General features: G+C 43.8%; 1 protein-coding gene across 9 annotated transcripts in view; it reads right to left on the reverse strand.

Annotated features, from left to right (window-relative positions):
* Positions 1-23,281, reverse strand: part of Rbfox1 (RNA binding fox-1 homolog 1) — a 1,859,632-nt gene that overhangs the window by 325,342 nt on the left and 1,511,009 nt on the right. The window contains exon 1 of one of the 9 annotated variants that reach the window (XM_010644150.3): positions 15,366-15,912. The exons of 5 other annotated variants lie outside the window; for them this stretch is intronic. In XM_010644150.3, the coding sequence (XP_010642452.1) occupies positions 15,366-15,464 (99 nt within the window). In that variant the 5' untranslated portion in view covers positions 15,465-15,912. Of the gene's footprint in view, positions 1-14,804; positions 14,887-15,365; positions 15,913-23,281 lie in introns of those variants that run through there. 3 more of the 9 variants (XM_033758658.1, XM_033758660.1, XM_010644151.3) reach the window with 3 other exon arrangements.

Below are 23,281 nucleotides of genomic sequence, written 5' to 3' on the forward strand. Positions count from 1 at the left end.
AAAAAAAAAAAAAAAAAAAAAAGGTTGTAAAAATAGCACATGTATACACACACAAACACTCACAGAGGAAAGTCAGATTTGTCCTTTTGGTTTATTTTATTAGCGTACACTTTTATAGAACTAGCCATGGGCCATGTGGAATTTGCAACACCATCCAGGCACTATGCATTTCATCTTTTCATTCCGTGGCAGTGGTATTCGTAGCTCCTGCATTCCACACAAAAGGATATAGGGGCTTGAGAGCTGACCTAACTCATGGAGACCCGAGCGGCAGGTCTAGTAGCTGGCCACTCCTGTGTGGTTCCAAATCCTGTTCCTTTTCCTTTTCATGCTATGCAGTACTAAGGATGCTGATGTATTTGCTAAGTAAGGAATCCTGGAAATATACTAAGAAGCTGGCACCAACATTCAGGTGCCCACACTGCAACGCTTGCCTCTGTGCTGAAAGCTCTTCTGAGTCCCTGGATAAATCTTTGTGGGCGGTGAACAAGGATTCCAAAATATCCTTCCAGAGAAGCCCCACTGCTGCTGAGCCCTGCTAAACAGACCTATGATCTCAAACCATACTCATATCCAGACATGAAAACACTGACCTGCCATCAACTCATCACAGTCTGTGTCTTTTTAAGTAATGCTTAGCACAGAAGATTATTTGTCCCATCTACACTGCTTTCAAATGTTTCAGAATGATTAGGTACTGATTTCTTTGCATATCCAGCTATCACAGCTCTGAACTCAACATGTTGCCATTCCATAAAATATTTCCTGTGTTCCTTTTCCTCTCCCCCAACAATACTGCACAAAGCTCAAGGTGAAAATTCACAGAGTCCAGAGTGGCCATTTGTTTTAGGATTACCATACAGGCCTCACTTCCTTGGAGACTCTGTAGCTGGACTCAAAGATGAATGCTCCTTTTAGAACTAAAATAGAACAAAGGGACAAAAGGGAACTGAAGGATTTAAAATTAGGATGAAAAAGAAAAAATCTTGGCACTGGAGTAGCCTGCCTTAACTGCCTAAAACTTACTAGTGATGCCCAACTTTTAGAGTGGCTGATCCCCATATGTCTCCATACTCCCACTGGGACCCAACATTTGCAGACGCTATTTATCATTCTAGCTAGTGGTGTGTTCATCTGCCTACCTCGCTAAGCAGCCTTCAGTGTTATTTTTATAATTACTGGGAGTCTTTTTCATGTTGCACTCTGCCAGAACGCTGGCTACCATACACCTGTTCTACACAGAAACATGGAGAGATGGGGTGGGTCTGGCGGTACAGTGAAGGAGACGGTGGCCTTTCCTGCCTGCTATGAAAAGCAAAATTAAGAAAAAAGAAGCTGACCAGAAACCACGAGGTGACTTTCTTTTCGAAAGCGTGGTACCCTGTGCCAGCACTTTATTTAACAGTGTCCGTGTTTGTTCTAGAATTTGTTTATACCAGCAAATGCTGTTCTAATTTTTTTTACAACTGTGAACTCATCTCATCCTCACGATGACTGGCAATAATACAATCATTCCCATTTTAAAGAGGAGAGAATTGCAGAAAAGAAATATTGAGCAATTTGCTCAGGGGCACAGAGAGTACAGTAAGGAGCATCCCTGAACCAAGTCTAAATCCAGGGACTCACGTATAGAACTGTTTTAACATGAGCCATTCTAATCAGTGCTACTGTCATCCCCAAACATCGCAGTCATCACACCACTGCTGTTAACACGTCCCTTTCAGCTCCTACCTGCCTCTCTCTCATCACCACTGTGACCTCCACCCCAACCTCCACCAGCACCAAGACTTTGGCAGAGCTCTTTCTATTGGCCAGGTACCATGCCGAGAGCTCTACAAACTAGCTCACGCCACACTTCCACCAACACACTGCTGCTAATACTGTTTCCCAGACGTGGAAAGTAAGGTTTTCAAAAGTGAATAAACACGTCCACACAGCTAGTAAGAGGCTTAAGCTAGTCAGAGGCAGTTCATAAAGTAGATCTGTCAGATACCAGTATGAAAGCATTAAACTCCTGTGCTTCCTTGGCCAGAGGTAGTGGGTACAGGTGCCATCCACTGTTGCTGAGATGTGAGCCAGCCTCCTTTGCACAAGGGTGCAATTTGGGGTTAGTGACCCTGCTACTGAATGATCAACCCATCACTGCACTTCTGAGTTGCAGCCATACGACACCTAGGGAGCTTTGGCCTGCGACATGCTGCACAGGGCCCGAAGCTCTCCCTGATAAAGTCCCAGGTTTCCAACTGTCTCTTCTGAACTCCTCCAAAGTCTGCCTCCTCGGCATAGCATTTCCCCTCCTTTGGCCGGGAACCCCTTTGGGTATGACAATCAGGATTGTTTCCCAAGCTGTCACTGCTGCCCAGAAACTGTCAGCCTATTGCAGTGGCCAACCTGCGTCCCCACCTCTCACTTTCAATCATGGCCTTCGGTAATCTCTTCTCAAAGAGTTCTTTTAAAAGGAGGAATATGCTCATATTTGTCTTTTTCTGAATACCCCACAGCATTGTTTTTTTCCCCTTTTGATTGCTGTTGGAATGAAATCCGACCCCATATTGAAGCTTCCAACTCTCTTTGGTCCTAGCCATGCTCCGCCTCTTCTCCTCCTCAACTTGGCTCTGAGCTTATGGCCTTGACACACGCACTCCACCTTCGCTGTCCCGGGAACAGCCTCCCCCACCGTGACCTTTACTTCTTTGCCCTCTGACTACTTCACCCCATCTGAAGGTCCTTTCCACAGTTAGAATTTCCTCTGCCCCTGAATCTAGCTCCTGCTCCTTCCCGTGGACCTGTCTCTTCTCCTTTTCCTTCAGAGCGTTTATCCCACAATTATGTGGTGATCATTTCCCTCCCTACTGCCCATCTCCCCCCAAAACTCAAAACCCCATGGAGGGGGGGAGGATTTCTGGTCTGTGTAAGCTTCATGACTAACCCAATTTCTGAGGTGGTGGAGGCTAAGTAAATGTGGCGAATGAATGAGTGAGAGAATTAATTATTAACCACTGACTTAAGCAAAAGGGGGAAGTTTAAAGTGATTTAATCGTTATGGGTGTCGCATGCTTTGCGATAGATGGCTGCATAAGTCTTTCATAAGTAGATCATGTAGTATTAGGAATATTATACAAAAGGATAAAAACACAGCATCTCTCTCCTCCAGTAAATGCTCAACAGCCTGCCTCATGCAGAAGGAGACAGTTGTCTTATGTAATAGAGTAATTACTGGCCTGAATTAAAAGACATCATTATTTTAGAAAGTTGCTTTTTTTCTGATACACAAACATGAAATATCTGTCCCTCATATTAGCACATCTTCTAATTGGTATGCTACATGATTCAGAAGGAAATGGTATTATTTTATTTTATTTTTTAGAAAAATATTTTTCACTAAGCCAAGAAGAGCTATCAGAATAAAGGGATGTTTATTTGGGTGAATCATCAGCTTTGCAGAAATCCCAAGTGCTAATTGCATAATGGATCTTTACAAAATGCCATAATATGGGTTCGGCTGGTTTCTCTGTTTGGGGTTTGAAAAATAGATTGTTTAATATCCCATCAAAGCTATACGTAAACCAAGTAAACAATAGAGCAGATGTTGACTGCTGTCTTGTGCCTCGTAGACATAATTAAAGACAATGAGACACTCACGGATTCATATAATAAAGGACAAACACAAACACAAAAATCAGTATAATATAAATGTAAACAGCAGTGGCCAGACACCTGCTTTTTTCATCCAAAATGCTGTATCATATTTTGCGTGATGAAAAATCTTTGTAGCATGCTTTATTTACTTATGTAAATACACACATTCTGTCCCCTTTTCAAGACAACGCTGTAAATGAAGTCTTTCCCACTGTATGTTTATTTCAGTGTCATTACTGGTACACTGGATGGCTTAAAAAAAACTATTTTAAAATTATTTTCATAGGCATAAGTGTTAAGATGGGCCAGTTAGTCAAAATGTTGATATTTATACATGAAATTTAAGCCCTGTTTATTTTTTCATTTGTCTTTGCATTGGTATCTTCACTTAGAAATTCTGCTAAATTGATGTGTTTGTTTCCTAAGGCTTTACGTATTTTTTTTTAAGTAAGAGCATTTCCTAAAATCAAGATTTAATTTTATTCAAAAATCATCCTTTGGGTAGAATATTTAAAGTATCATTCTAATTTTCTAAATATTCTTGTTTTCCCCCTCCAACTCCTACTCAGACTTCTGTTAGTCTTCAGTTCTCAGTTCTATAGGCAAAAAAAGAAAAAAAAATACAACCACCCACAAAATGAAACACATGATATAATTAAGAGAAAGCGAGCACAATCAAAACAACAACAACAACGAAACAAGCACAAAACCTAAGTTTTCTCTGCAGACATCCTGAAAGAGGGATGGAGGACTCCAAATAAATTACATGATTTTGCTTTTTTTGTAATCATAAAGAAAAGGCAAAACTGAAAACAAAAATCTGACATTAAAATCAAAGCTTTCTATGGCTTATGAAAGAGAAGAAAGTTTTCCAGGTCCAGAATGTTAATCCAGAAAATAAACCTCCTCACACATTTCCAAAAGAGTTTATTTTATTTTGATGCATAACTAATATAAGTAGTAGTTTTTATGTCTCAAAAAATCCCATTGTTTCAAGAGAGCAGGAAGCTGATGGTGACTTGGGAAGTAGGAGAGCGATTCAGCTCACAGTGAACTCACCTTTTTCCTTGTCTGTTCTTTCTGATGAGCTGCAGGGAAAGGAGGATTCTACTGGGATCTACACGGCTGTACACTAATAAAATAGTGCCTACCCATTTTCACAGAAAACGCCATAAAGCAGAAACACCAACTGGGCTGGGATGCCACCAGGAAACCAACCAATCAGCCCCGAAGCACCACAGAAAGCTGGGTTCCCTCCTTCACTCATCCTTTATGGGAAGGTAATGAGAACAGCCTTGAGTGAATCTGGTCACACACACACGCACACACACACACACACACACACACACACACACACACACACATGCATGTGTACCCACACCCCATGCACACAACCTCTGAGCTCTGGAAGGTAGAGAAACACTAAATTCTCCTGATTTATGAAGCAACTGGCTCTGCTTGGAGCTGATCGTCCTGGCAAGCCAGGCTCCGCTCCCTGAAATGCCCTTGTGAAGAGGCCCAGGCCCAGGGAACCAAAGCTCCGGTGTGGAGTATAAATCATTGATGTAGTGCCAGGCACTGACTGCCTTTCCTGGGTTGTGGAGGAGCTCAGTGGAGACTTGGGGGCTGGAACTGGCTGTGGAGAATTGCTCTCCATCATTCCTGGCTGACATGTCCCACCAACCTGGAGCTTTTCCTTCTCTCTCCTACCACTCAAGTCCAAGGCCCTGTGCCCTAAATTCATTCATGATAATCATCATGACTCAAAAACAAAATCGGAAATAGCTTCAAAGTGGGATGATCTCCTAAGCGCTCTCACTTCTTAACGAGGTTCTCTTATAAAACAAAAGCAAAAGGCCACTCCATTAAGTACACTGTTTTCATGAAGGAATAGCCTAGCAGAGGCCTCTTGGATCAAAACCCAATCAGGATCCTGCACCACGACCAGGGGGAAGGCAAAGAGGACAGTGGTTACCAGTGGAAAGACTTTGTCTGCTCTTAAACCTCATTTTCCCACCTAAGCTTAGGATGCTGCCACAAAATACTGAAGCCATCTATGCCAAGTCCCTGGAGACCTTTTGTGCAGGATTAAACATGGTAATCCATGTAAAAATGCTTAGTAGTGTGCTTGTCACATAGTGCTTCATAAAAGTTATTGATTATTTCATAATTTTAATTATTTGATTATCATCATCATGTTGAGGGCAGCGGGATTCCCTGGGTGTGTGAATGGTCTCATGGTATCACCTGCCATTTACAGAAAGAGCTGCATCTTTTTTTTTTTTTTTGAATGGAACCTAAAAGGAATCTAAAAGGAAAAAGCAAAGAAAGAAAAAATGTGCTCAAGAATCCCAAGTCACATGTTCTGGGTGGAGACCCCCAGTGGAAGCATTGGCTGTTGCATCAGGTGGAAAGGAATTTCTCCACTCAACCCCTTCCTGTTTTAACTGTTCTCTGCAAACCCTTAGAGGAAAGAAAAGAAAGAAGAAAGAAAAAAAAAATCACATCGTGTTATACAGATTATTTGGATGAGAGAGCCTGTCAGCAATTTCCAGTGCAGACAGCGGGTAGATCCAAAGCAAAGCCCTCTCCTGGAGGTGCGTTGGTGCTTCTAGAAATTCCAGGAGCGACCCAGATGAGGCGTGATGTGGAACTAGGAGCCTCACACCTCATTCCTTTGCTTCAAAATGAAGAGGACAAATGAGAAGGCGGCAGAGAATGGGCTCCCTCTCCTCAGGGTAGATCACAGGATGTGAGGATGCGCCTGTCAGCTCCAGCAGTCCATTCTGAAGCTGGAGCTTCTGGGCAGGCCCCGGTTCCCCCAGGCTCAGAAGGGCTCCACGGGACCCCGCAGGGTGACAGGTCCACAGCTTTGCAGGCGCTCGCCGTGCGAACACTTATGGGAATCAACGCCAACACGTGCCCAAGTTCCCGGCATCACAGAATAATGACATTCTGAATAGAAATAAATGAAGCCCCTACAGTGCGATTCTGTCAGGTTTTGAAAGTAAATAACTTTGCTGCTGACAAGAGCAAGACGATTTTTATTTTCCCTCCTCCTGCCACAGAGCATTAATTGAGCTGTGCAGACACGTTGCCATCCAACACCACCAGCAGGGATGACAGCACACAGGCTGAAGAGGAGAGGACAGGATGGAGCAGGCAGGAGGACCGAGAACCTGGCCGTGGCTGCAGGCACCATGTTGATTCGGGAGACACAGAAAATACAGGTTTGCATGCAGCTTCCATAAGCAGATCTTGCTTTGCCTTCGCCCCTCGGCTTCTTTTACAAACATCTCTGGACTGTTCACTACACCACAGCCCTAAGCTGGATCATACTCAAATCTCATAAGGAATATTATGAAATCTTTACTCTTCTGTTTTGCAGAAGCAATCAAGGCCCCAAATCAAATCAGCTGGCTCAGCTCGTGAATGACAGAGACAGGATCGAGCCTTAAACTCACGACTTCTGTTCTACAAACAAGTCCAGAAACACCAACTTCTGTTCTACAAACAAGTCCAGAAACACCAACTTCTGTTCTACAAACAAGTCCAGAAACACCAACCTTTTTTTTTTTTTTTTTAAATTTGGGAGATTCTGGAGATTGAACCTAGGGCCTTCACATGGACCTACACAGCCAGTCCTTTTTGTCACTACGTCACTAAGTTACCCTGGCAGGTCTTCCTGCCTCAGCTTCACAGAGGGCTGGAATTACAGGCGTGTGCCACCAGCCCTGGCTATCACCTGATTTTTTTAAAGGCATGCCTGGGGGGACCCAGTAGTCCTAAGGAGACCTGGCTTCTCATCTGAACTTTGAAAGACCCTTCAGATAGACATATTGATACACAATGTGAAGGCCTCACGGCCCCTTCTGTTCTGCATTCAACCCTTTTCCACTGCTATTTTGAATGAGGTCATCTCTTAGGTTTCACCCTATAGTAAGAACAAGCCTCAGTCACGGCCTGGACTCCAGCAGAGCAATGAAAGTCAGACCTGGAGGGAAGACCATGGATGTTAGCTGTTGACTTTTGATAACAGGAATCTAGCTCTTGAGGTAAATTCTGGGCAAAGACCAAACACCAAAAACAATAAAAGCTCATTAAGACGAAAACCTTTTGTGCATTTCATCATCAATCTTGAGAAATCCGAGGCCCTTGAAACCTATAGCTGCCTGTACTTTGTACTGCTGCAGAAAGAAAAAAACAAAACCAAACAAAAAACAGTCATTATGCTCCTGGGAACACACCGGCCTTCTGCATGCTTTTCACAGGCTCCATTTCCCAGTTCTCATTCGGTGTGTGTGGAAACATAATACAAAGAATGGGATCAAATAGGGCAGGAGCATTCTCAAGCCAGAGCTGGGATGAGTTGAGGCCACATTTGCACAGGCCTCTGCCCAGCAGGCGGCACGAAATAGAAGGTGTTTTCCTCCCTTCACTGTGTGCTTTGGGTGTTGCAGAGGGGCAGAGAGCAGCACAAAAAACTTAACAAGTTAACTACAGTCTTGCTCTCCAGGAGAGACACGGCAGAGGGTTCCTAGGGGAACGGATGGACCAAGCAGGTGCTCTCCAAAGTGTGGCGCTACACTGACATTTCAGGACATGGACCCGAGCTGGAGACAAAGCAAGGGGCAGACTGGGAAGACAAGGGCATTCGATTTGCTTACCCCGAGGGCCGAGGAGGGCGGCCCACTCCTCACAGGAGTTCAACAGACACTGAACGAATAAAGAACCATGAATGAATGCATGTTTATTTTCAGGTATATTAGAACATTTATATTGCTGCTAGGATTTGGATTTGGGGATTTTTTTTGGAGGGGGGAGTCTGTTTGTAGGTTAAATAAAAATTAACTTAAAATTTTTAAGGAGACAGCAACTTTGAGAGTGAGGAGGTTGGCCAAAACGAGGAAAGGGATGCTTAAACTCTTGATGGTAGAGAAACACTAGGCCACATTAATTCTTTGCACCCTAATGTGACCCTTTGGGGGATGCACTGAGGATCCAACACAGGTTTTTCAGGCTGAGCCGCATCCCCAGCCTCCCATTTTGTTTATATTTTGAGATAAGACCTCACGAAAGTGGAAGTTACCCAGGCTGAATTCAAACGTAAGATCCTCCTGCCTCAGCCTCCCAGAATACTAGGATTATAGGCCTGTGCCTCTGCTCCCAGCTCAATCTACCCTTTGTTAGGCACCTCAGTTAGGCTGTGCCAAAGATGCCAGCAGGACCTATGGTTCCCTTTAGTTTTGATCAAAATCTTCTCTCCAGCTTCTGTCCTCAAGCCTGCTTCCGAATGTCCCATGAGCCTCTCAACATCTTTGGAATAGTTTTCTCTTACTTTTTCAGGGGAAATTCAACTCAGCCCTGTATTCTTGCATCTCCCTTCATTTCAAAATAGCCTTGGAACACAGGAGAAAGCCCACTCTAGTTAGAGGGAATCAGCCCGGTAGCAGCAGGGACCTGTCCTGACACACCTTCTGATCTAGCCACAATATCTGGCAACAAATTGTATAACCAGTAAATCAGCAAGTAGCAATTATATGATGCTAAAAATGAGTGCAGGCACTGACTCATCTTGCTTAAGGTTGTAAACTATGCAAGTGCATTCATTCATTCATTGTTTTTTTAATTGAACAACATCTATGTATAACTATTTATCTATAGGACTTCCTCTTTAGAATTTTGGGTGGAGTAAGAAAGGAATGGACACAATTCTACCACCCTGTCGCTTGCAGGATGGAAAAAGCAAAGCAAGTACTTCACAAATGTAAAACACGTCAACTAGCAAGAGAGGACTTAGAACTGCGACCCCATGCAATGGACAAGAGTCTTCTTTTGTTCTTTCTTAGTCAGGACCAATCAATCAGGGCTGCAGTGCATTAGGAAAATCAGAAATAGCAGCAGAATCCCCGTTCCCCACATCCTCTCAGAAGCCAGCGCGTTCCAACCAGAGAAACACTTTCCTAACCATTATGGCATACTAAGGCTGCTGAAGTTTGGGATTCTTTGGAAAGCCCTCTCCCTGACAGTTTCTCTCCACAAAAGGGCAGTCTGCAGGGCATTGCTCTTTTCCTCAGTGGGTCTGCACACAGCATGGTAGAAGGACCAGGGCCCTTTTGAGCTATTGTGCCTAAGAGCTGACCCTGCGTGACACAGCCCCTCTCAATAGGGCTAGATGAGGTAAGCCACTTCATGCAGTCAGCCTGGGCCAACACCCAGCCCGGCAAAGTTCTCTCTGGCAGCACCGGAAATAGGAAACTTTATTGATGAATGGAACTTTCTTTGCTTTTCTTAATTGAATTAAACAGCACACTGGGACACTTCTCCCTGTCCATTAAAAAGGTCTCTGCAGATGGAACAATTACACCCCCGCCTGTCGGCCCTGCCTCCTTCTGGGGATGACACCTCCTGCTCCTCACCAACACCCCACCCGCAGGCACAGAGGCACCAACCTGATTTGGTTTTACAATGCTGCAATTTCTTTTCCTGCCAGAAGATGATGATTTGCCTGACAAACGACACTGTTTTTACCCAGCCAATATGAATAAACAAGCATTATGTTTCATCTTGGGGCACAGAGACCGGTTAAATGAATCAGAAAACTCTAAAAAAGATTGACTACCCTCAGTCTATCAACGACTGGACGATTACTCAAGGGCCAGCTGTAAGGAAAACAGATGGTGCATGAGCATTTTTGACATGGGCTTTCTCCACTCAGGCAATGGCAGAGTGGCCGACTGCCCGTTCGGATGTGGATAGCACAGAACAGCAGGCAGAGAGCCGGATGGCACCGACTTGAGTCTGCGGAGGCATTGAGGCTTATGGCTCTCACCAATGAACACTGAATTACACAGGTTTAACGCAGAGGCGGCCCAAGTCACCCCACAGTCAACAGAAGGGAGAGACGTCTGGGACCCCACAGGGTCCGGGAGGGGGGACCTTGGGCAGGTCCTGCCCACTGTGACGTGGCCCCATGCAGCTAATAACAGCCTAGCCATCCCTGCCTTCCCTTCTCATTTAGAAAAGATCAGAGAAACAAGAAAGTTTGGATAATCAACCAACTCATGACATGAATTCTCTGTAGAAAGAGACAGAGGGATGCATTTTCTATGAGACAGACACTTGGGCCTGGAAATGTGCGCACACCAGCCGCTTAAATTCCTTTAAACAATTCAGACATGAAGATAATCGATCCTAATTCTTTTCTGCGTTATTGACACTACTGACTACCCGCGATCCGCAGCACTATCTAATAAATCAACACAGGATTAAGCCAAGAAGAAAGAATGTGATAAAATGCCATTTGCCCTGCTGTAAATCATCAGACTGAGTAACACCAGGTAAGTAACTTCAAGGAGGGCTGAACTTCCCTGCACAGCCGTGACTGTTATGGCCTACCTAATGTTTCCCAAATTCATAACCGCAGCTGGTGCTTGGAGCCAATCCCCCATGCAACCCTAGTCTGCGTGTGAGCGTTCGCCTTTCTGGTGACTCTGCAGTGAAAACCACTTTTTAATTAAAGACAGAAAAGGGTTGATATGCAGGTTTCGGCTCAATTGCTTTCGATCTGAAGATGTCCACGTTGAGCAATGGCTTCATTTGCCAGGAATTACCCTTTGTACAAACCACTTCACTATTTAAAACAAACCACATGGATCATCATTAAGTGGGAAAAATCACCAATCTTCGGATATTGACGGCGGCACAGCCCACTTGAGAGGGCCCTCACTCCCCGCTTTAATGTGGATTTTAAGTATTTGACTTTTTGTTACATGTAGGTTGATTAAAAGGTTCAGAGTGAAACGGACTTGATGGATGAGAAGTCATCTTAGAGCAGAAATGGGAGACACTGACCATGTTTTGGGAGAAGGGAAAGCTAAGTTAAAGTGCTACTGATGTTTTTTAGGGAATTAGGACTCAGGACTCAGAATGCTACACAGCTCTGAGGGCCATGTGACATGCAGTTTGCACCAGAAAATAAATTTCCTTTGCCCTCCTCGTGGCCTCACTATACCTGATGCTGGGATGGATGCTCTGTGTTTTGGCCCCATGACTTAGGCTGGAGACACAGCTCTAGATTTTTATGGTGTGTGTGTGTGTGTGTGTGTGTGTGTGTTGTGTGTGTGTGTGTGTGTGTGTGTGTGTGTGTGTGTGTGTGTGTGTATGCACATGCATGCATGCATGTGAGTGTTGTTATTCTCTATGATAAAAATGAGATATATTTATTTGGACCTCCCTGGTAATAAAACTCCAGATTTGGAATTTGTGTTCAGAAATTTCCTTCAAAGCAAGAATATTTAAATAAGTCCCCACTTTGGACCTCTGGGAAGATTCTGCTGTGAAAGTATGTGACTCAGAGGTTCAGTTTGGGGAAGATCCACCACCAACCACGACACCAAAGAAAGCCACTGCAGTACATTGGGCTGAGAGACTGAAGCAGAGACTCTCCCTGAACAGCAGGATTAAAGCCAACCGCATCAGTGATCAGTTGTCCCTTTCATGGGAAAGTGGTCTACACCACAGGCGCATGCCATGTACAGGTGGTGTGTGCAGCTGTGTCTCTACCCATGTGATGACATCATTGGGTGCAATATTCCAATGCCAGAGGCACTATTCAACATCACGCTATCTTGCAGTTTCCAACCTTAGCAAAATCTTGGATGTTAAGAGGAGAAAAAAACTGAAAAAGAGAGAAATCGTAACTAGAAAGAAATATCTCTTTAAAATAAAGTTACTGAGAAATATAAACAAATGAAATGGAATAAGTCAAACAATGTAAATGCCAGAGTTACCCCTTTATTGGCAGTAGTATATGTTATTTGTAGCAAAAGTATTAGACTGTTTTCACTAGGTCATTTGGAGTAAACTTGACTGGTGAGACACCCCAATCGATTTTGCTTTTATGATTTGTCTTAAGGACAAACCTGGGCAAATTTATGAAGAGAGCTTGGCTGTCAATACTGAGGTAAAGAAAGCATACAATGAAGTAGTTTTCCTTAGACATTAGATAAGAAATAAGCTCTATCTGAAACTTTATTCCAGGAAAATACATTTCAATGAAGACGTAATGACTCCTGATCAAAACTTGTGTGTTTTTGAAACAGAAAGATAAAAGATCCAAAATAAAATCGTTTTACTTATTTTCATGTGTGATTGGTGATTCAAATAGCAAAGACTTCTGAAACACACCCGAGTATAGATAATATAAAACAAAAGGTTTCCAGTGCAGCTGTTCCTGGTAAATGTTGCCTGATTTGGTCATTTGACTTACATATTTTCAGAGTACAGATTAGTTCTCTGTTCATTAAAATTAAATTAGGACATAGTAATCTGCTACAGATTAATAGCAGATAAAAGGTGTAGCAGTGACATATGCACGGGTGCACAGTCTGTACTTTGTGGAGATTGAGCTGAACTGTTTGACTGCTAAATAAAAGTAACAATACGAGATTTCAACATAAACTATTGTGACAGTAACAGCCAGAAGAGGTGACCTCAAGGTATATCTCTCTGATAGTGAGCCTTCTGGAATTATGGTTAGTAACCTTGATTCTGGACAAGACTGGCGAAAATAAATGTTTGCCTATCCTACACTTCAAATATTGAGTGAAACTCTGAAAAAATACACCACACACACACACACACACACACACACACGCGCGCATACACACAGCAGGTTTGACTTTTCGTCACAGCGTCACATTATGATTCTTTCACTGAAAGCATGACGAGTCCTTTCAAAAAGGGGGTGCAGTCCTAAGAACATGTCAGAACCCACCCTCCATGTACCTTCACCTAGATCTGCAATGTTGATTCGATCACCTCGAAATATTTGTTATGGCTGCCAACATTTTCTTTGAGCCTTCCCCTTCCACTGCAGGGAGTGGAGAGACTGCCTCATGGGAGAGACTGCTTAGAAGATGCTGATAACCCCTCTATTCTCTATACTTGTGCATTTCATGGCAAGAATAACCTCTCACTCAAAGTCACAGCCTTCTTCCCTAAGTTGTGCCTAAATGAGCAAACCAGTCCACCTAACTAAAAGGCAGAAACATAGATGAATTAAACACACACACGCATGCACACACACACACACACACGCACACACACACACACACAAAGAAACTGTGAGCATATTGCATACTTACAGCATTCTGTTTGCTAGGTAATGCCTTTCCAATTGATTAGCAAACACGAAAGAAGTGAATGTAAGAAGCAAAAGATCAACTCATATTAATCATTTGATTCATTCCAAGTAAGGCTTAGCATCTATACAAATGCTCATTAGGATTTTCTTCTGATGGGTAACTGGTAAAACACATGTACACATATTTAACACACACTCTCAGCGAAGGCACAGAAATGGTAGAAACAGATGAATCATTATAATATGCTAGCAATACGCTCTTGAGAAGTATTTCCTGGCATGATTTACTAAATGAGAAATGGAATAAAACTATATGTAAAAGAATAAACCAATTTGTTCCCAAGATAATTTCTAAAGGGCTGTTCTCAAAAACATTGCAGCAGAAAATATGCCAAAGAAATATTTTCTGGAGGCAACCAACTTGATAACAAATCACCCAAATGTTCAAAACAGAATCCTGACATTTTATGAATACACACACTGCTACAACACAGATTGAAACTGCACATCTTGGGAGAAAAGAAGCCTCTCTCAAGTCTTGCAAAGGAAGTTCATTAATGCACAAATACATACAGGTTAACAAACGGCACCCTTAAAATAAGTGAATGCAAAAAACAGACAAGATGGTTATAATCACTATAAACTTCATAGACCAAGAAGGACATGCTAGGGAGGGAAAAGTATTCCCATCTGCATCACAAAACCCTTGTCCCTGCTAGCTCACATTCACAGCCCCTACCCAATGACAGAGCTGGCCTACCACCCCACAGGGTAGGGTTGAGCTGCTTCCCGAGCCCAGCACCAACTCAGGCAGCAGCCCTTCCAGCAAAGAAGGAGAGGCAGAATACCCGGGGGGATACCCGGAGAAAGATAGACCGACTTTGTCTAGAGATTCTGAAATGTACACTGAACAGAGAAACAGATTCCCCACTCTCACTAAAGGGGAGTGAAGGGAGAGAAACAATCCAACAAAATCGTCTTTGCACATGCCAACAAAGCCAGGGTCGTACAGGCTCACCTCCACCACAGCACTGAACACGAGTTTGAAGGCAGACTCTGGGACTGACATACTCCGGAAATCCAGAGATGCGATGCCAACCCTACCGAAGATACAACGACACCCCAGACAAACTTAAGAAAACAAAAATACTTTCTCTCCCTCCCTCTCTCTCTCTCTCTTTGTTTCACTCCCTGTTAAAACCGCTGAATTAAAACTACAGACACCTATAAAGCCTCCGGAAAGATCCAAACTCTCCGCATCAAAGGAGTCTTAGACTCTGCCACTGGACGTTCTGCCAGGAGAAAGATGCTAGTTTAAGTTAAAAAAAAAAAAAATAGCGGGTTTCTATTTCAAACTCCCAGTACCCGGGCTCGGAATCCGGCGTTCGAAGTATTCAGACAGGTGAAAATGAAATGCTCAGCGCGGGGCGCCCAGGCCCCGAGAGTAGCCCCCCACCCCACCAGTCCGCAGCAGCAGCCCCTCCCCAGACCCCAGAAAGGCAGACAGCGCAGCCCACCGATGCGGTACCGGGTCTGGCCGGGCAGGGAAGCAGCCGCCGAGAGGAGACGCGCGCCTTACCTGCTGTAAGTACATAAAAGTCAAGGCACACGATAGCTGGGGACACATGCCTACGTTGGGGAGCGCCACGCAGGTGGCCCCCGTCAGAGGGTGCTGCATAGTTGTCTCTCTGGCGCCCGCCGAGCAGGAGTGAGGACACTCGCATGCAATCACGGTGCTCTTTTTCCGCTCCTTCCTGGTCGCTACAATTTTTTTTTTCTTTTTAATTTGCTGACTATCTAAGTCAAAGCCCGGCGGCGCTCTCTCTTCTCTCTCGCTCTGGCTTCTCTTCTGTCTCCCTCCCCCCACCGCACCCGGGAGTCCCTCCTCCCTGGCTGGCCTGTCCCTGCCTCCAGCTCCGCTAGATCCCAGCAGCCTTCCTCAGCCTCCAACTAAGAGTCTTGGAGAAGCAGGAAACTAGTTGGTTTCCTTCGAAGCTGCGCCTCTCTGCCGGCTTGCTGGGCCTGCGTTTTGGCTTCCCTTAAAGTGGAAGGTGCCCCCCCACCGCATCCCACTCCCCTGGGGAAAGGGACGAGAAGGCAACTTCTGTCCAAGGTAGAGGGGCAAAGATGCCCTCCTGTAAACACCGAATACAAGGGGGTACGGCTAGGGCTAGAAGGATGATGGAAGGGTAGAGAGAGAGAGAGAGAGAGAGAGAGAGAGGACTCACTCACTGTGTGGTTCACTCCGTTTGTGCCGAGGTTGCCTGGCTTCTCATTTGTCAAATGGGTCCAGGGGAAGGGTTCTGTTTTTTCTTTCTCCACCCCCCTCAACCTTTAAAGATTCACCAAAATTTAAATTGTGTCTGCTCAAATTCTCCGCGGGGAAGGCGAGTGCAGCGCCTGCCTCTCCGGCATCCAGGCGAGCTGGACCATTAACGCGACTGCCCAGCTGGGACCAGGAGTGGAAGGGAGAATTGGGTGGCGGATTGTTTGCCCGACTGGTCGGCAAATAAACACGGGAAAGGGATTCCCCTTTGTAAGACGCTGGAGCGCTCGGTCGCGGGCGGTGAGGTTGGTGGGGAGGGGTCTGCGCACCCAGGCAGGTCGTGCGGCCAGGAGCGCCGCCCCAACCCGATGCCCGGGGCGCAGCTCTGCCCTGGCCTCGCCTTGGTTGGGCAGGCAGCCTGGAGCACAGCCTCTGCACGGGAGAACCCGCCAGGCTGGCTGGAAATCCAGCCTGTTGGACTCAATTGCCAACTGCCCGGGTGATTTCGAGGGGGCTTCTCCCAGCCTAGAATTCCCTCTCTCCTCAAATTATAAATGCGTAGAGAGAGGAAGCCGATGTCTGATAAGACATTTACTCTGTGGGCTGCAGCAAGAAAATTACAATGGTTTATTTATTTTTCTTTTTTTTTTTTTTTAAATCCTTGTCTGGCCAGCTCTCCTTGGCCAAATTAGCATTCTGCTGTTGCAGGCGACTCCCCCTTCCCCTTTATTTTATGAAGTAATAATTATTCATTAGTAGATCTCATTAGTCTTTATGCAATAAAACACGAAGTGATCTACAAATCAAAAGAAAATATTGGGACTCTAACTCATCCTTGGTCCCCATAGTAGAGGGGGGAAAAAAAGAAAGAAATTTTTGGCAGCAGTAAAATCATGATTAGGAACAGTAACCATATATTTTAAATCTAAATTTTGACTAGTGATTTCAGTTTTTTAATTTGTTTGTTTGTTTTCAAAACAAGGGGTCAGCCATCTGGATAGTATCTTTTGACGTTTTTTGAGTTGCATGAGAGAAATCTTGCTAAGAATTTGTGCTGCCCCATGGGACAGAGCCACCCCGAGGGGCAGGGAAGAAGTCACAGGAGGACTGACCACAGGAGCCATTCCCACTGAGCCCTCCCAGGGGGTCCACCAGACACTGTAGAGCAAGGATGACACCTTCCCACCTGCGCTATTGGTTTACAAGACACAATTCACTTTGCAGGCTAATCACAATGCTTCCTGAAGAAAGGGGAATTAATTATTCTATAGTACAGTTTTGTGTTGTTGTGTTTTGAAATGACATCAATAAACTCGTTTTATGCCAAACCCTGGGACACAACCAGACGGTTTCTTTCTACTTTTCAACTTGCAAAACCAGTTTCCTCAATCAGCTTGGGGCTCCTGCATCCCCTCAAATTAAAGGGGACCCAGTAGCATGTTTAACCTTTTAACCTGAAGCAGAAGTTGATCTGGTAGACTGGAATTCTATGGAGTTGTACTTTGTGCCGCTTTCATTTTATTTTATCTTTTGAGAAGAGGAGTGGCAGAGGATAGTTTGAAAACTTCTTGCCTGTCTGATGTCTCAGAAATCATAGTCATCAGACAAGCTCTGGTTTGCTAATAAACAGATGTACTCCTCTTAGTTTCTCCCCATCATTTATTTGTTTGCTTATTTATTGCAATTCACAAAGCCAGAGAGAAAAACCACACCACAAACTACATATGGACTTACAGAATAAAGACTCTGCCTTTCCAGTCTTGACTCTGCTTTTCTGGGCCCTTTCTTTTGTTTCAGGCTATTTGCTGGACTGGCGAGCTTGCTTGCTTTCATTCTCACACTGGGACAGTCTGCAAATGCCTCAAGAAAAGGACAGAATTTTCCTTTCAGCTCATTTTCATAAGAAACATGATAAATAATACATGGCACTTTAATAAGACCTTATCTGAGTGGCTTAATGAAAAACAAATACATTATGTAAGGTACAATAACTGCTCTCAGCTGTCTTGAATCCACACAGTTTTGCAGCCTGGTGTCCTCCCCAGGTTGAGACCTCTCGTGCTTGGATTCCTACAAACCCATTTTGCAATAATGACTCAGACTTTCCTTGCCACTTAGATCTTCAGAGTCAGGCAAGCTGGAAATCTGTAAAATCCAACTATGCAATCCAGACCTTCTAAAGCCATGCCCGAATTACTCAGACCTAGGTTGTATTCCCTGGAAAACCAAGTACAAAACGTCCCTTCACAAATGCACACAAACACAGTCGCACAAGTTCCGAGTACATTCTGCACAAACTCATGCAGGGGGCCACAGCTTTACAGTTCGGTGGATAACGGGATCAGAGAACCACGGTAGCACCCTGTGAACACTTATTATTGCTCTCTCTGTGACAGAAGTTTGCCAGCCTTCTAGGTAGCACCTGGGATTCCTGAATGTGAACTCCGTATCAATACAGTATTCAGGTACCCTATCACTGCTGCTTGCACTGGACTGATATTTTACATCAGGTAATGGGATAAGTGGGCAAAGAAAATATTCTTGCCTTTCTCAACAAAGGGTGCTCAGGCCACAGTACAACTTGGTGTATGCTCTACCAAGTGTGCAAGGGCTACCTTCCTGGCCTTTCAGCAGCAGGGATCTTTAACATAGCCCCTATAGGAAGCCAAATAATACCGGCTTCAAGTAAAACTTCCTTTGAAGACAATAGCCCACGTTTTAATTGGATCCACAAAATAGTTATTTGTAACTCTTTCCCCAAATTTACTATTGATTTAAGAGCAGAAAAACAATAGGTTTTCTCTCTTTTTATTTTACCTTTCATAATTCCTTTATTGTAAATTCCTAAGCTTGTCAAAGTAGCAGACTTTTCACTAAAGGATACTTTCTATGGCAGTCATCATGTCTCAGAGCAAGAGTCTAGCTAGAAAGAAAGACTTCTTGATCTTACAAGTAATTGTACTAGAATTAGCTCCGTGACAATGTCAAGATGTGGTTTAGAAGTATTTTACTCTGGCGTCTACATTTTTAAATGGGCGCCTACATGTTCTCTATCTTTGGTAAAGTGAGAAGCTAAGTAGCTTTAGAAAACTGTATTATTTATTATCTCTATGCCAAGCACTTTGATTGACTTACTTGTTCAAACACTTGAATGCTATTTAGTTAGTATTGACCTCTTCCCAGTCATTGTTGTGGCCCCTGGGGTTGAAACAGCCACTGAGGACAAAAACAGACTTTACTTTCTAGTGGGGGGCGGTGGCAGAGAAAAACCAATAAATATAAAAAATAAACTGCAGAGCATAATAGAAGGCAATGAGTGTTGTGGAAAAAAACAAGAGGCAAGTCAGGATCAGGGAATTTAGGAAGGCAGGGCTGTGCAGGTTGCAGCAAATGTTATCTAAAAAGTGAGCTCGCTCTAAAAAAACGTGCAGCTTCTGCTTCAAAAGACTCCTTGCACCTTTAACCTTTCCACTCCTGTTGCCAAATCTCAGAGCTGACCATTGTAGGAATTCTAGAGCTCTCTAGGATCAGACTACTAAATAGTAGTGGCAGTTCTCAGGCTGAAAACCTGGAAAGATTCTCACCAGCAACTTCAATCATTGGGCATGCAGGGTTTACTACAGCAACTGCCACAGAGTATGCACTCAGAGGATCATGAACTGCTGGCTGGCTGGCTGCAGTATCTATATTGAATGACTTGTTGCTGTCTCTCTCTGCTGAAGGAATGGAAGGATTTTGAGTTTTGTTTTGACCCCTCTCTATATTAAGCTGACTTCTAGGTCTCTAGAGTGAGTTCTCTGCCCCATGGTCCCTCTGAACTGCACCTACAGAGACTTCATTCCTCAGACACAAATTTCCAGGAAAAGGAGGCTCAATCTACAGCAATGAGCACAGAATTTTTCTCTCAGAGAAGCAGTCACAACCGATTCCAACCATTTAGTGGCAATTGCTTTGCATGTAATGACAGGATTGAGGCTGAAGATTGCAGTCTGTTTCTGTGCATAGGACCCTCCTTGAACTCTTCAAGCTCTCTAGACTCCGGACCGGTTTTTAGTGAGCCTGGGACTAAAACTTAGCCATGCTTATAAGAGTAGAAATACAAGAGCAGGCAACATTCAGCTTACAATTAGCACACACCAATAAAGCTCTTTTGAAAATGGCATGGGTTATTTAGAAGAGTTTACTACCATTTTTCACCCAAAACACTGATACTAATTAATAGATGGCATTAACCAATGAACAAGTAAGGTGCCCCACAATAATCTCTACAAGTGATATGACTGAAAAAATGGATAATCTCAAACACACATAGTGGGAATCAAAATTAGTACAATCCTGGAGCTGACATTTTTGCATTCATTACCAAAATTTAAAATAGGCATATCTTCCAAGATAACTATTCCAATTCTAGGTGTCTGTCGTCGAAATATTTGAGATGTGTGCAGAGACACATGTCCCATGATAGTCACTCCAGCACTGCTTGTTAAAATAAATAATCAAAAAGAACAGGGGCAGACCATTAAAGTAACACATATGGATACATTAGCCCTGTTAAAAAGAATGAGGGATAGCTATGGGTCTTCCCTTGGAACAATTTCTAAGAAAGATCTCTAACAAGTTTCAGAGTACATATAAAAACTAAACCAAACCAAGCAACAACAAAATCCACAGACTCTTTATAGGTATGTGTGTGCATACAGATCACACAGACATGGATGAGGTGTGGGCATTACATGTACACAAACATACTTGTAAACATATGAAATACACAGAAAAAGGTCTGGAAGAGTATAATCGAAAGTGATTAATGTGGGTTTTTCTTCATAGGGTGATAAGGATGATTTTTAATTTTTTTTTACTCAATAAATTTATGTTTGAATTTTCACAGTAAGAATGCTTTTGTGCATTATTTTTATAATAAAATGAAGCAATGGTATTAGCACTACTATGACTATGACTACCATCACTGTTGTGATTATGAAGACCCCAGGTTACGCGTTCCTAGGAAATAATTTTGTGAATGGTGCTAAATATTCCTGGCTGTTATATGAGAATCTGTGTACACTGACAGTTGTGCTGTGGTATTCTGGCTATTTAATATCCCTCATTAAAAAGGAAAAGTACATAGCACAAGGTATCCATAACTTAGAGCCTCATTTCTGTCAGTAACTTCAGAGGGACACAGTGTTCTGCTTATCAGTTCAGATGCAAAAGTGAGAGCACGAGGATCCATACTCCGCTGCATCGCAGGTGTCAGAACCTCTAGAAACAGACACGAGGCAGGAGACATGCATGTGTTCCTGGAGAAAACCAGGGCACATCTAGTTTACACACACACGTGTCTGATTTTCAGCCACTCACCTCACTGAATCAGGTAGTTTGTCTTGCCAGCAGGTCTAGCGTATCAACAATGGAGATATGGAAGATGAGCCAGTAGTTTTGTTTCTCCAAACCCAGGCCTCAGCTCCATTCGAACCTCTTCCCTTTAGGTGCAATGAGGAGGATGTCCAGGAGGGAGAGAGAGAGTGTGTCCTTCCCCCTGCCTTCACTGTGATGGTCTCTCAGGCTAATGGCTATGGGATCCCACAGGGTGCAGGCTAGGAAAAGCTTGCTCCGGACTCCTGAGCAATACTAACACACAGGGAAAGTCCACTGCTGTGGGTCAGGGGAACAATGTATCTCCACACACACCACATTGGTTTGTTCTTTTAGGGTGGGCACAAGAAAGGGAAACACTATTCTTTCCAGGGTATTCCTGAGTCCTACACTCCTGCAAGGGGAGGAATAGAACTACCTCCAACTATCCTCACCCCAAAACACCATGAATCTCTACTGCTATTGTGGATTCCAGCTTGTTCCACAAAGCAAAGCCCAACCGCACTCCCAATCTTAGGGTTTTGGAAATGATCACATGGCCCATATCCATGGCCAGAGGTAGGATAGGGAGCCCATTGCTGCAAAACCAGAAGCATGTCTATGATGTTTTCCCCTGTCTACAGAAACAGACTGGGTAGAAGTCCAAGACCTGGTACTTGTAAGGTTTGTGTATAGGGGGACATGAATTCACCACTCTGAACCTCGGTTTCTTCTTCTGGCACATGGAGCCAATCCTTGCTCCAAAGGCAGTGATTCTCAGACTTCCTGTCTCTCCCTCTAATTCATCGACGATGACAATCAAAGTTTAAAAACAGTGAAAGGATTGCATGACATTAACAACTTTTACATTTGTAGCTGAGTGAGGAGGTTCATACACACACACACACGCACACACACACACAGAGGCCATCTGATCTGTGCACTGTGAAAGGGCATTCTACACCAAAAAGTAAAAAAGTAAGAAGGACATAATCTCAAAATAAAGGACAGCCTTTCAAATTGATTAAATTTGGGTCTATTAAAATTTTCACTAAATTGCCCTTAATTTTCTCATTTAGCTGCAGTCTGTTGGAAATGTCATTATGGAATCAGATGAGTCTGTAGACCAGCATTTGGGAACCACCGAGATAATAAATATAAAGTGCTTCTTAACTCAGGCCCTGGTACTCAGAGTCAAGGGTACATGATACGTGTTGTGGGGATACCTGAGATAAATTAACAACTACCCTCTACCCTTGTTGTGCCTTTGTACGTATCCTCCTCATCCCAGGTGCACAATGGGGCAAACACACCAGATACCCTGCAGATTTCTGAGTCACCCAACCCATCTTTTCCTGTACATGCTCAATAGAGGCTGAATGAACTGAATGTCCTACATCGTCAGTTTGTCCACTCCTTCGTAGCACAGCCCAGATCACTCACAGCCCCCCTATGTGCTTCCTGGAGATGAGCCGCCTGGGGACTCTCCGGTTAATGTGAGGGCATGCGGTACGCTACAGCAGGAGCCCTTCTTCTGGAGCCTGACTTCCTGGCTCTGAAGGCCCAGCTCTGTCTCAGACTACTACAGCTGCTAGTAATGGCTATTGACTTATAAGCTCTTAAACCTCTATTTCATTCCCTCTAATGGAGAACAATAATAATTTTTCTTCCCTAATTAAGTTATTAAAAGATAAAGTAATATATACAAGTGCTGAGCTTGGAGCCTTTGATCTAGCACCGTTCACCCTATAGTAGCAACTATTATTATGAACAATTCTTACCTTCAATCCCTGACTAAAATGATAAAATAGACATTTTTGCAAAATATACGTGTGTGTGTGTATGGCATTATATATATATATATATATATAACT

This window comes from Fukomys damarensis, unplaced genomic scaffold (assembly GCF_012274545.1).
Source record: "Fukomys damarensis isolate Sample0158 unplaced genomic scaffold, DMR_v1.0_HiC HiC_scaffold_34, whole genome shotgun sequence".
NCBI lineage: Eukaryota > Metazoa > Chordata > Mammalia > Rodentia > Bathyergidae > Fukomys > Fukomys damarensis.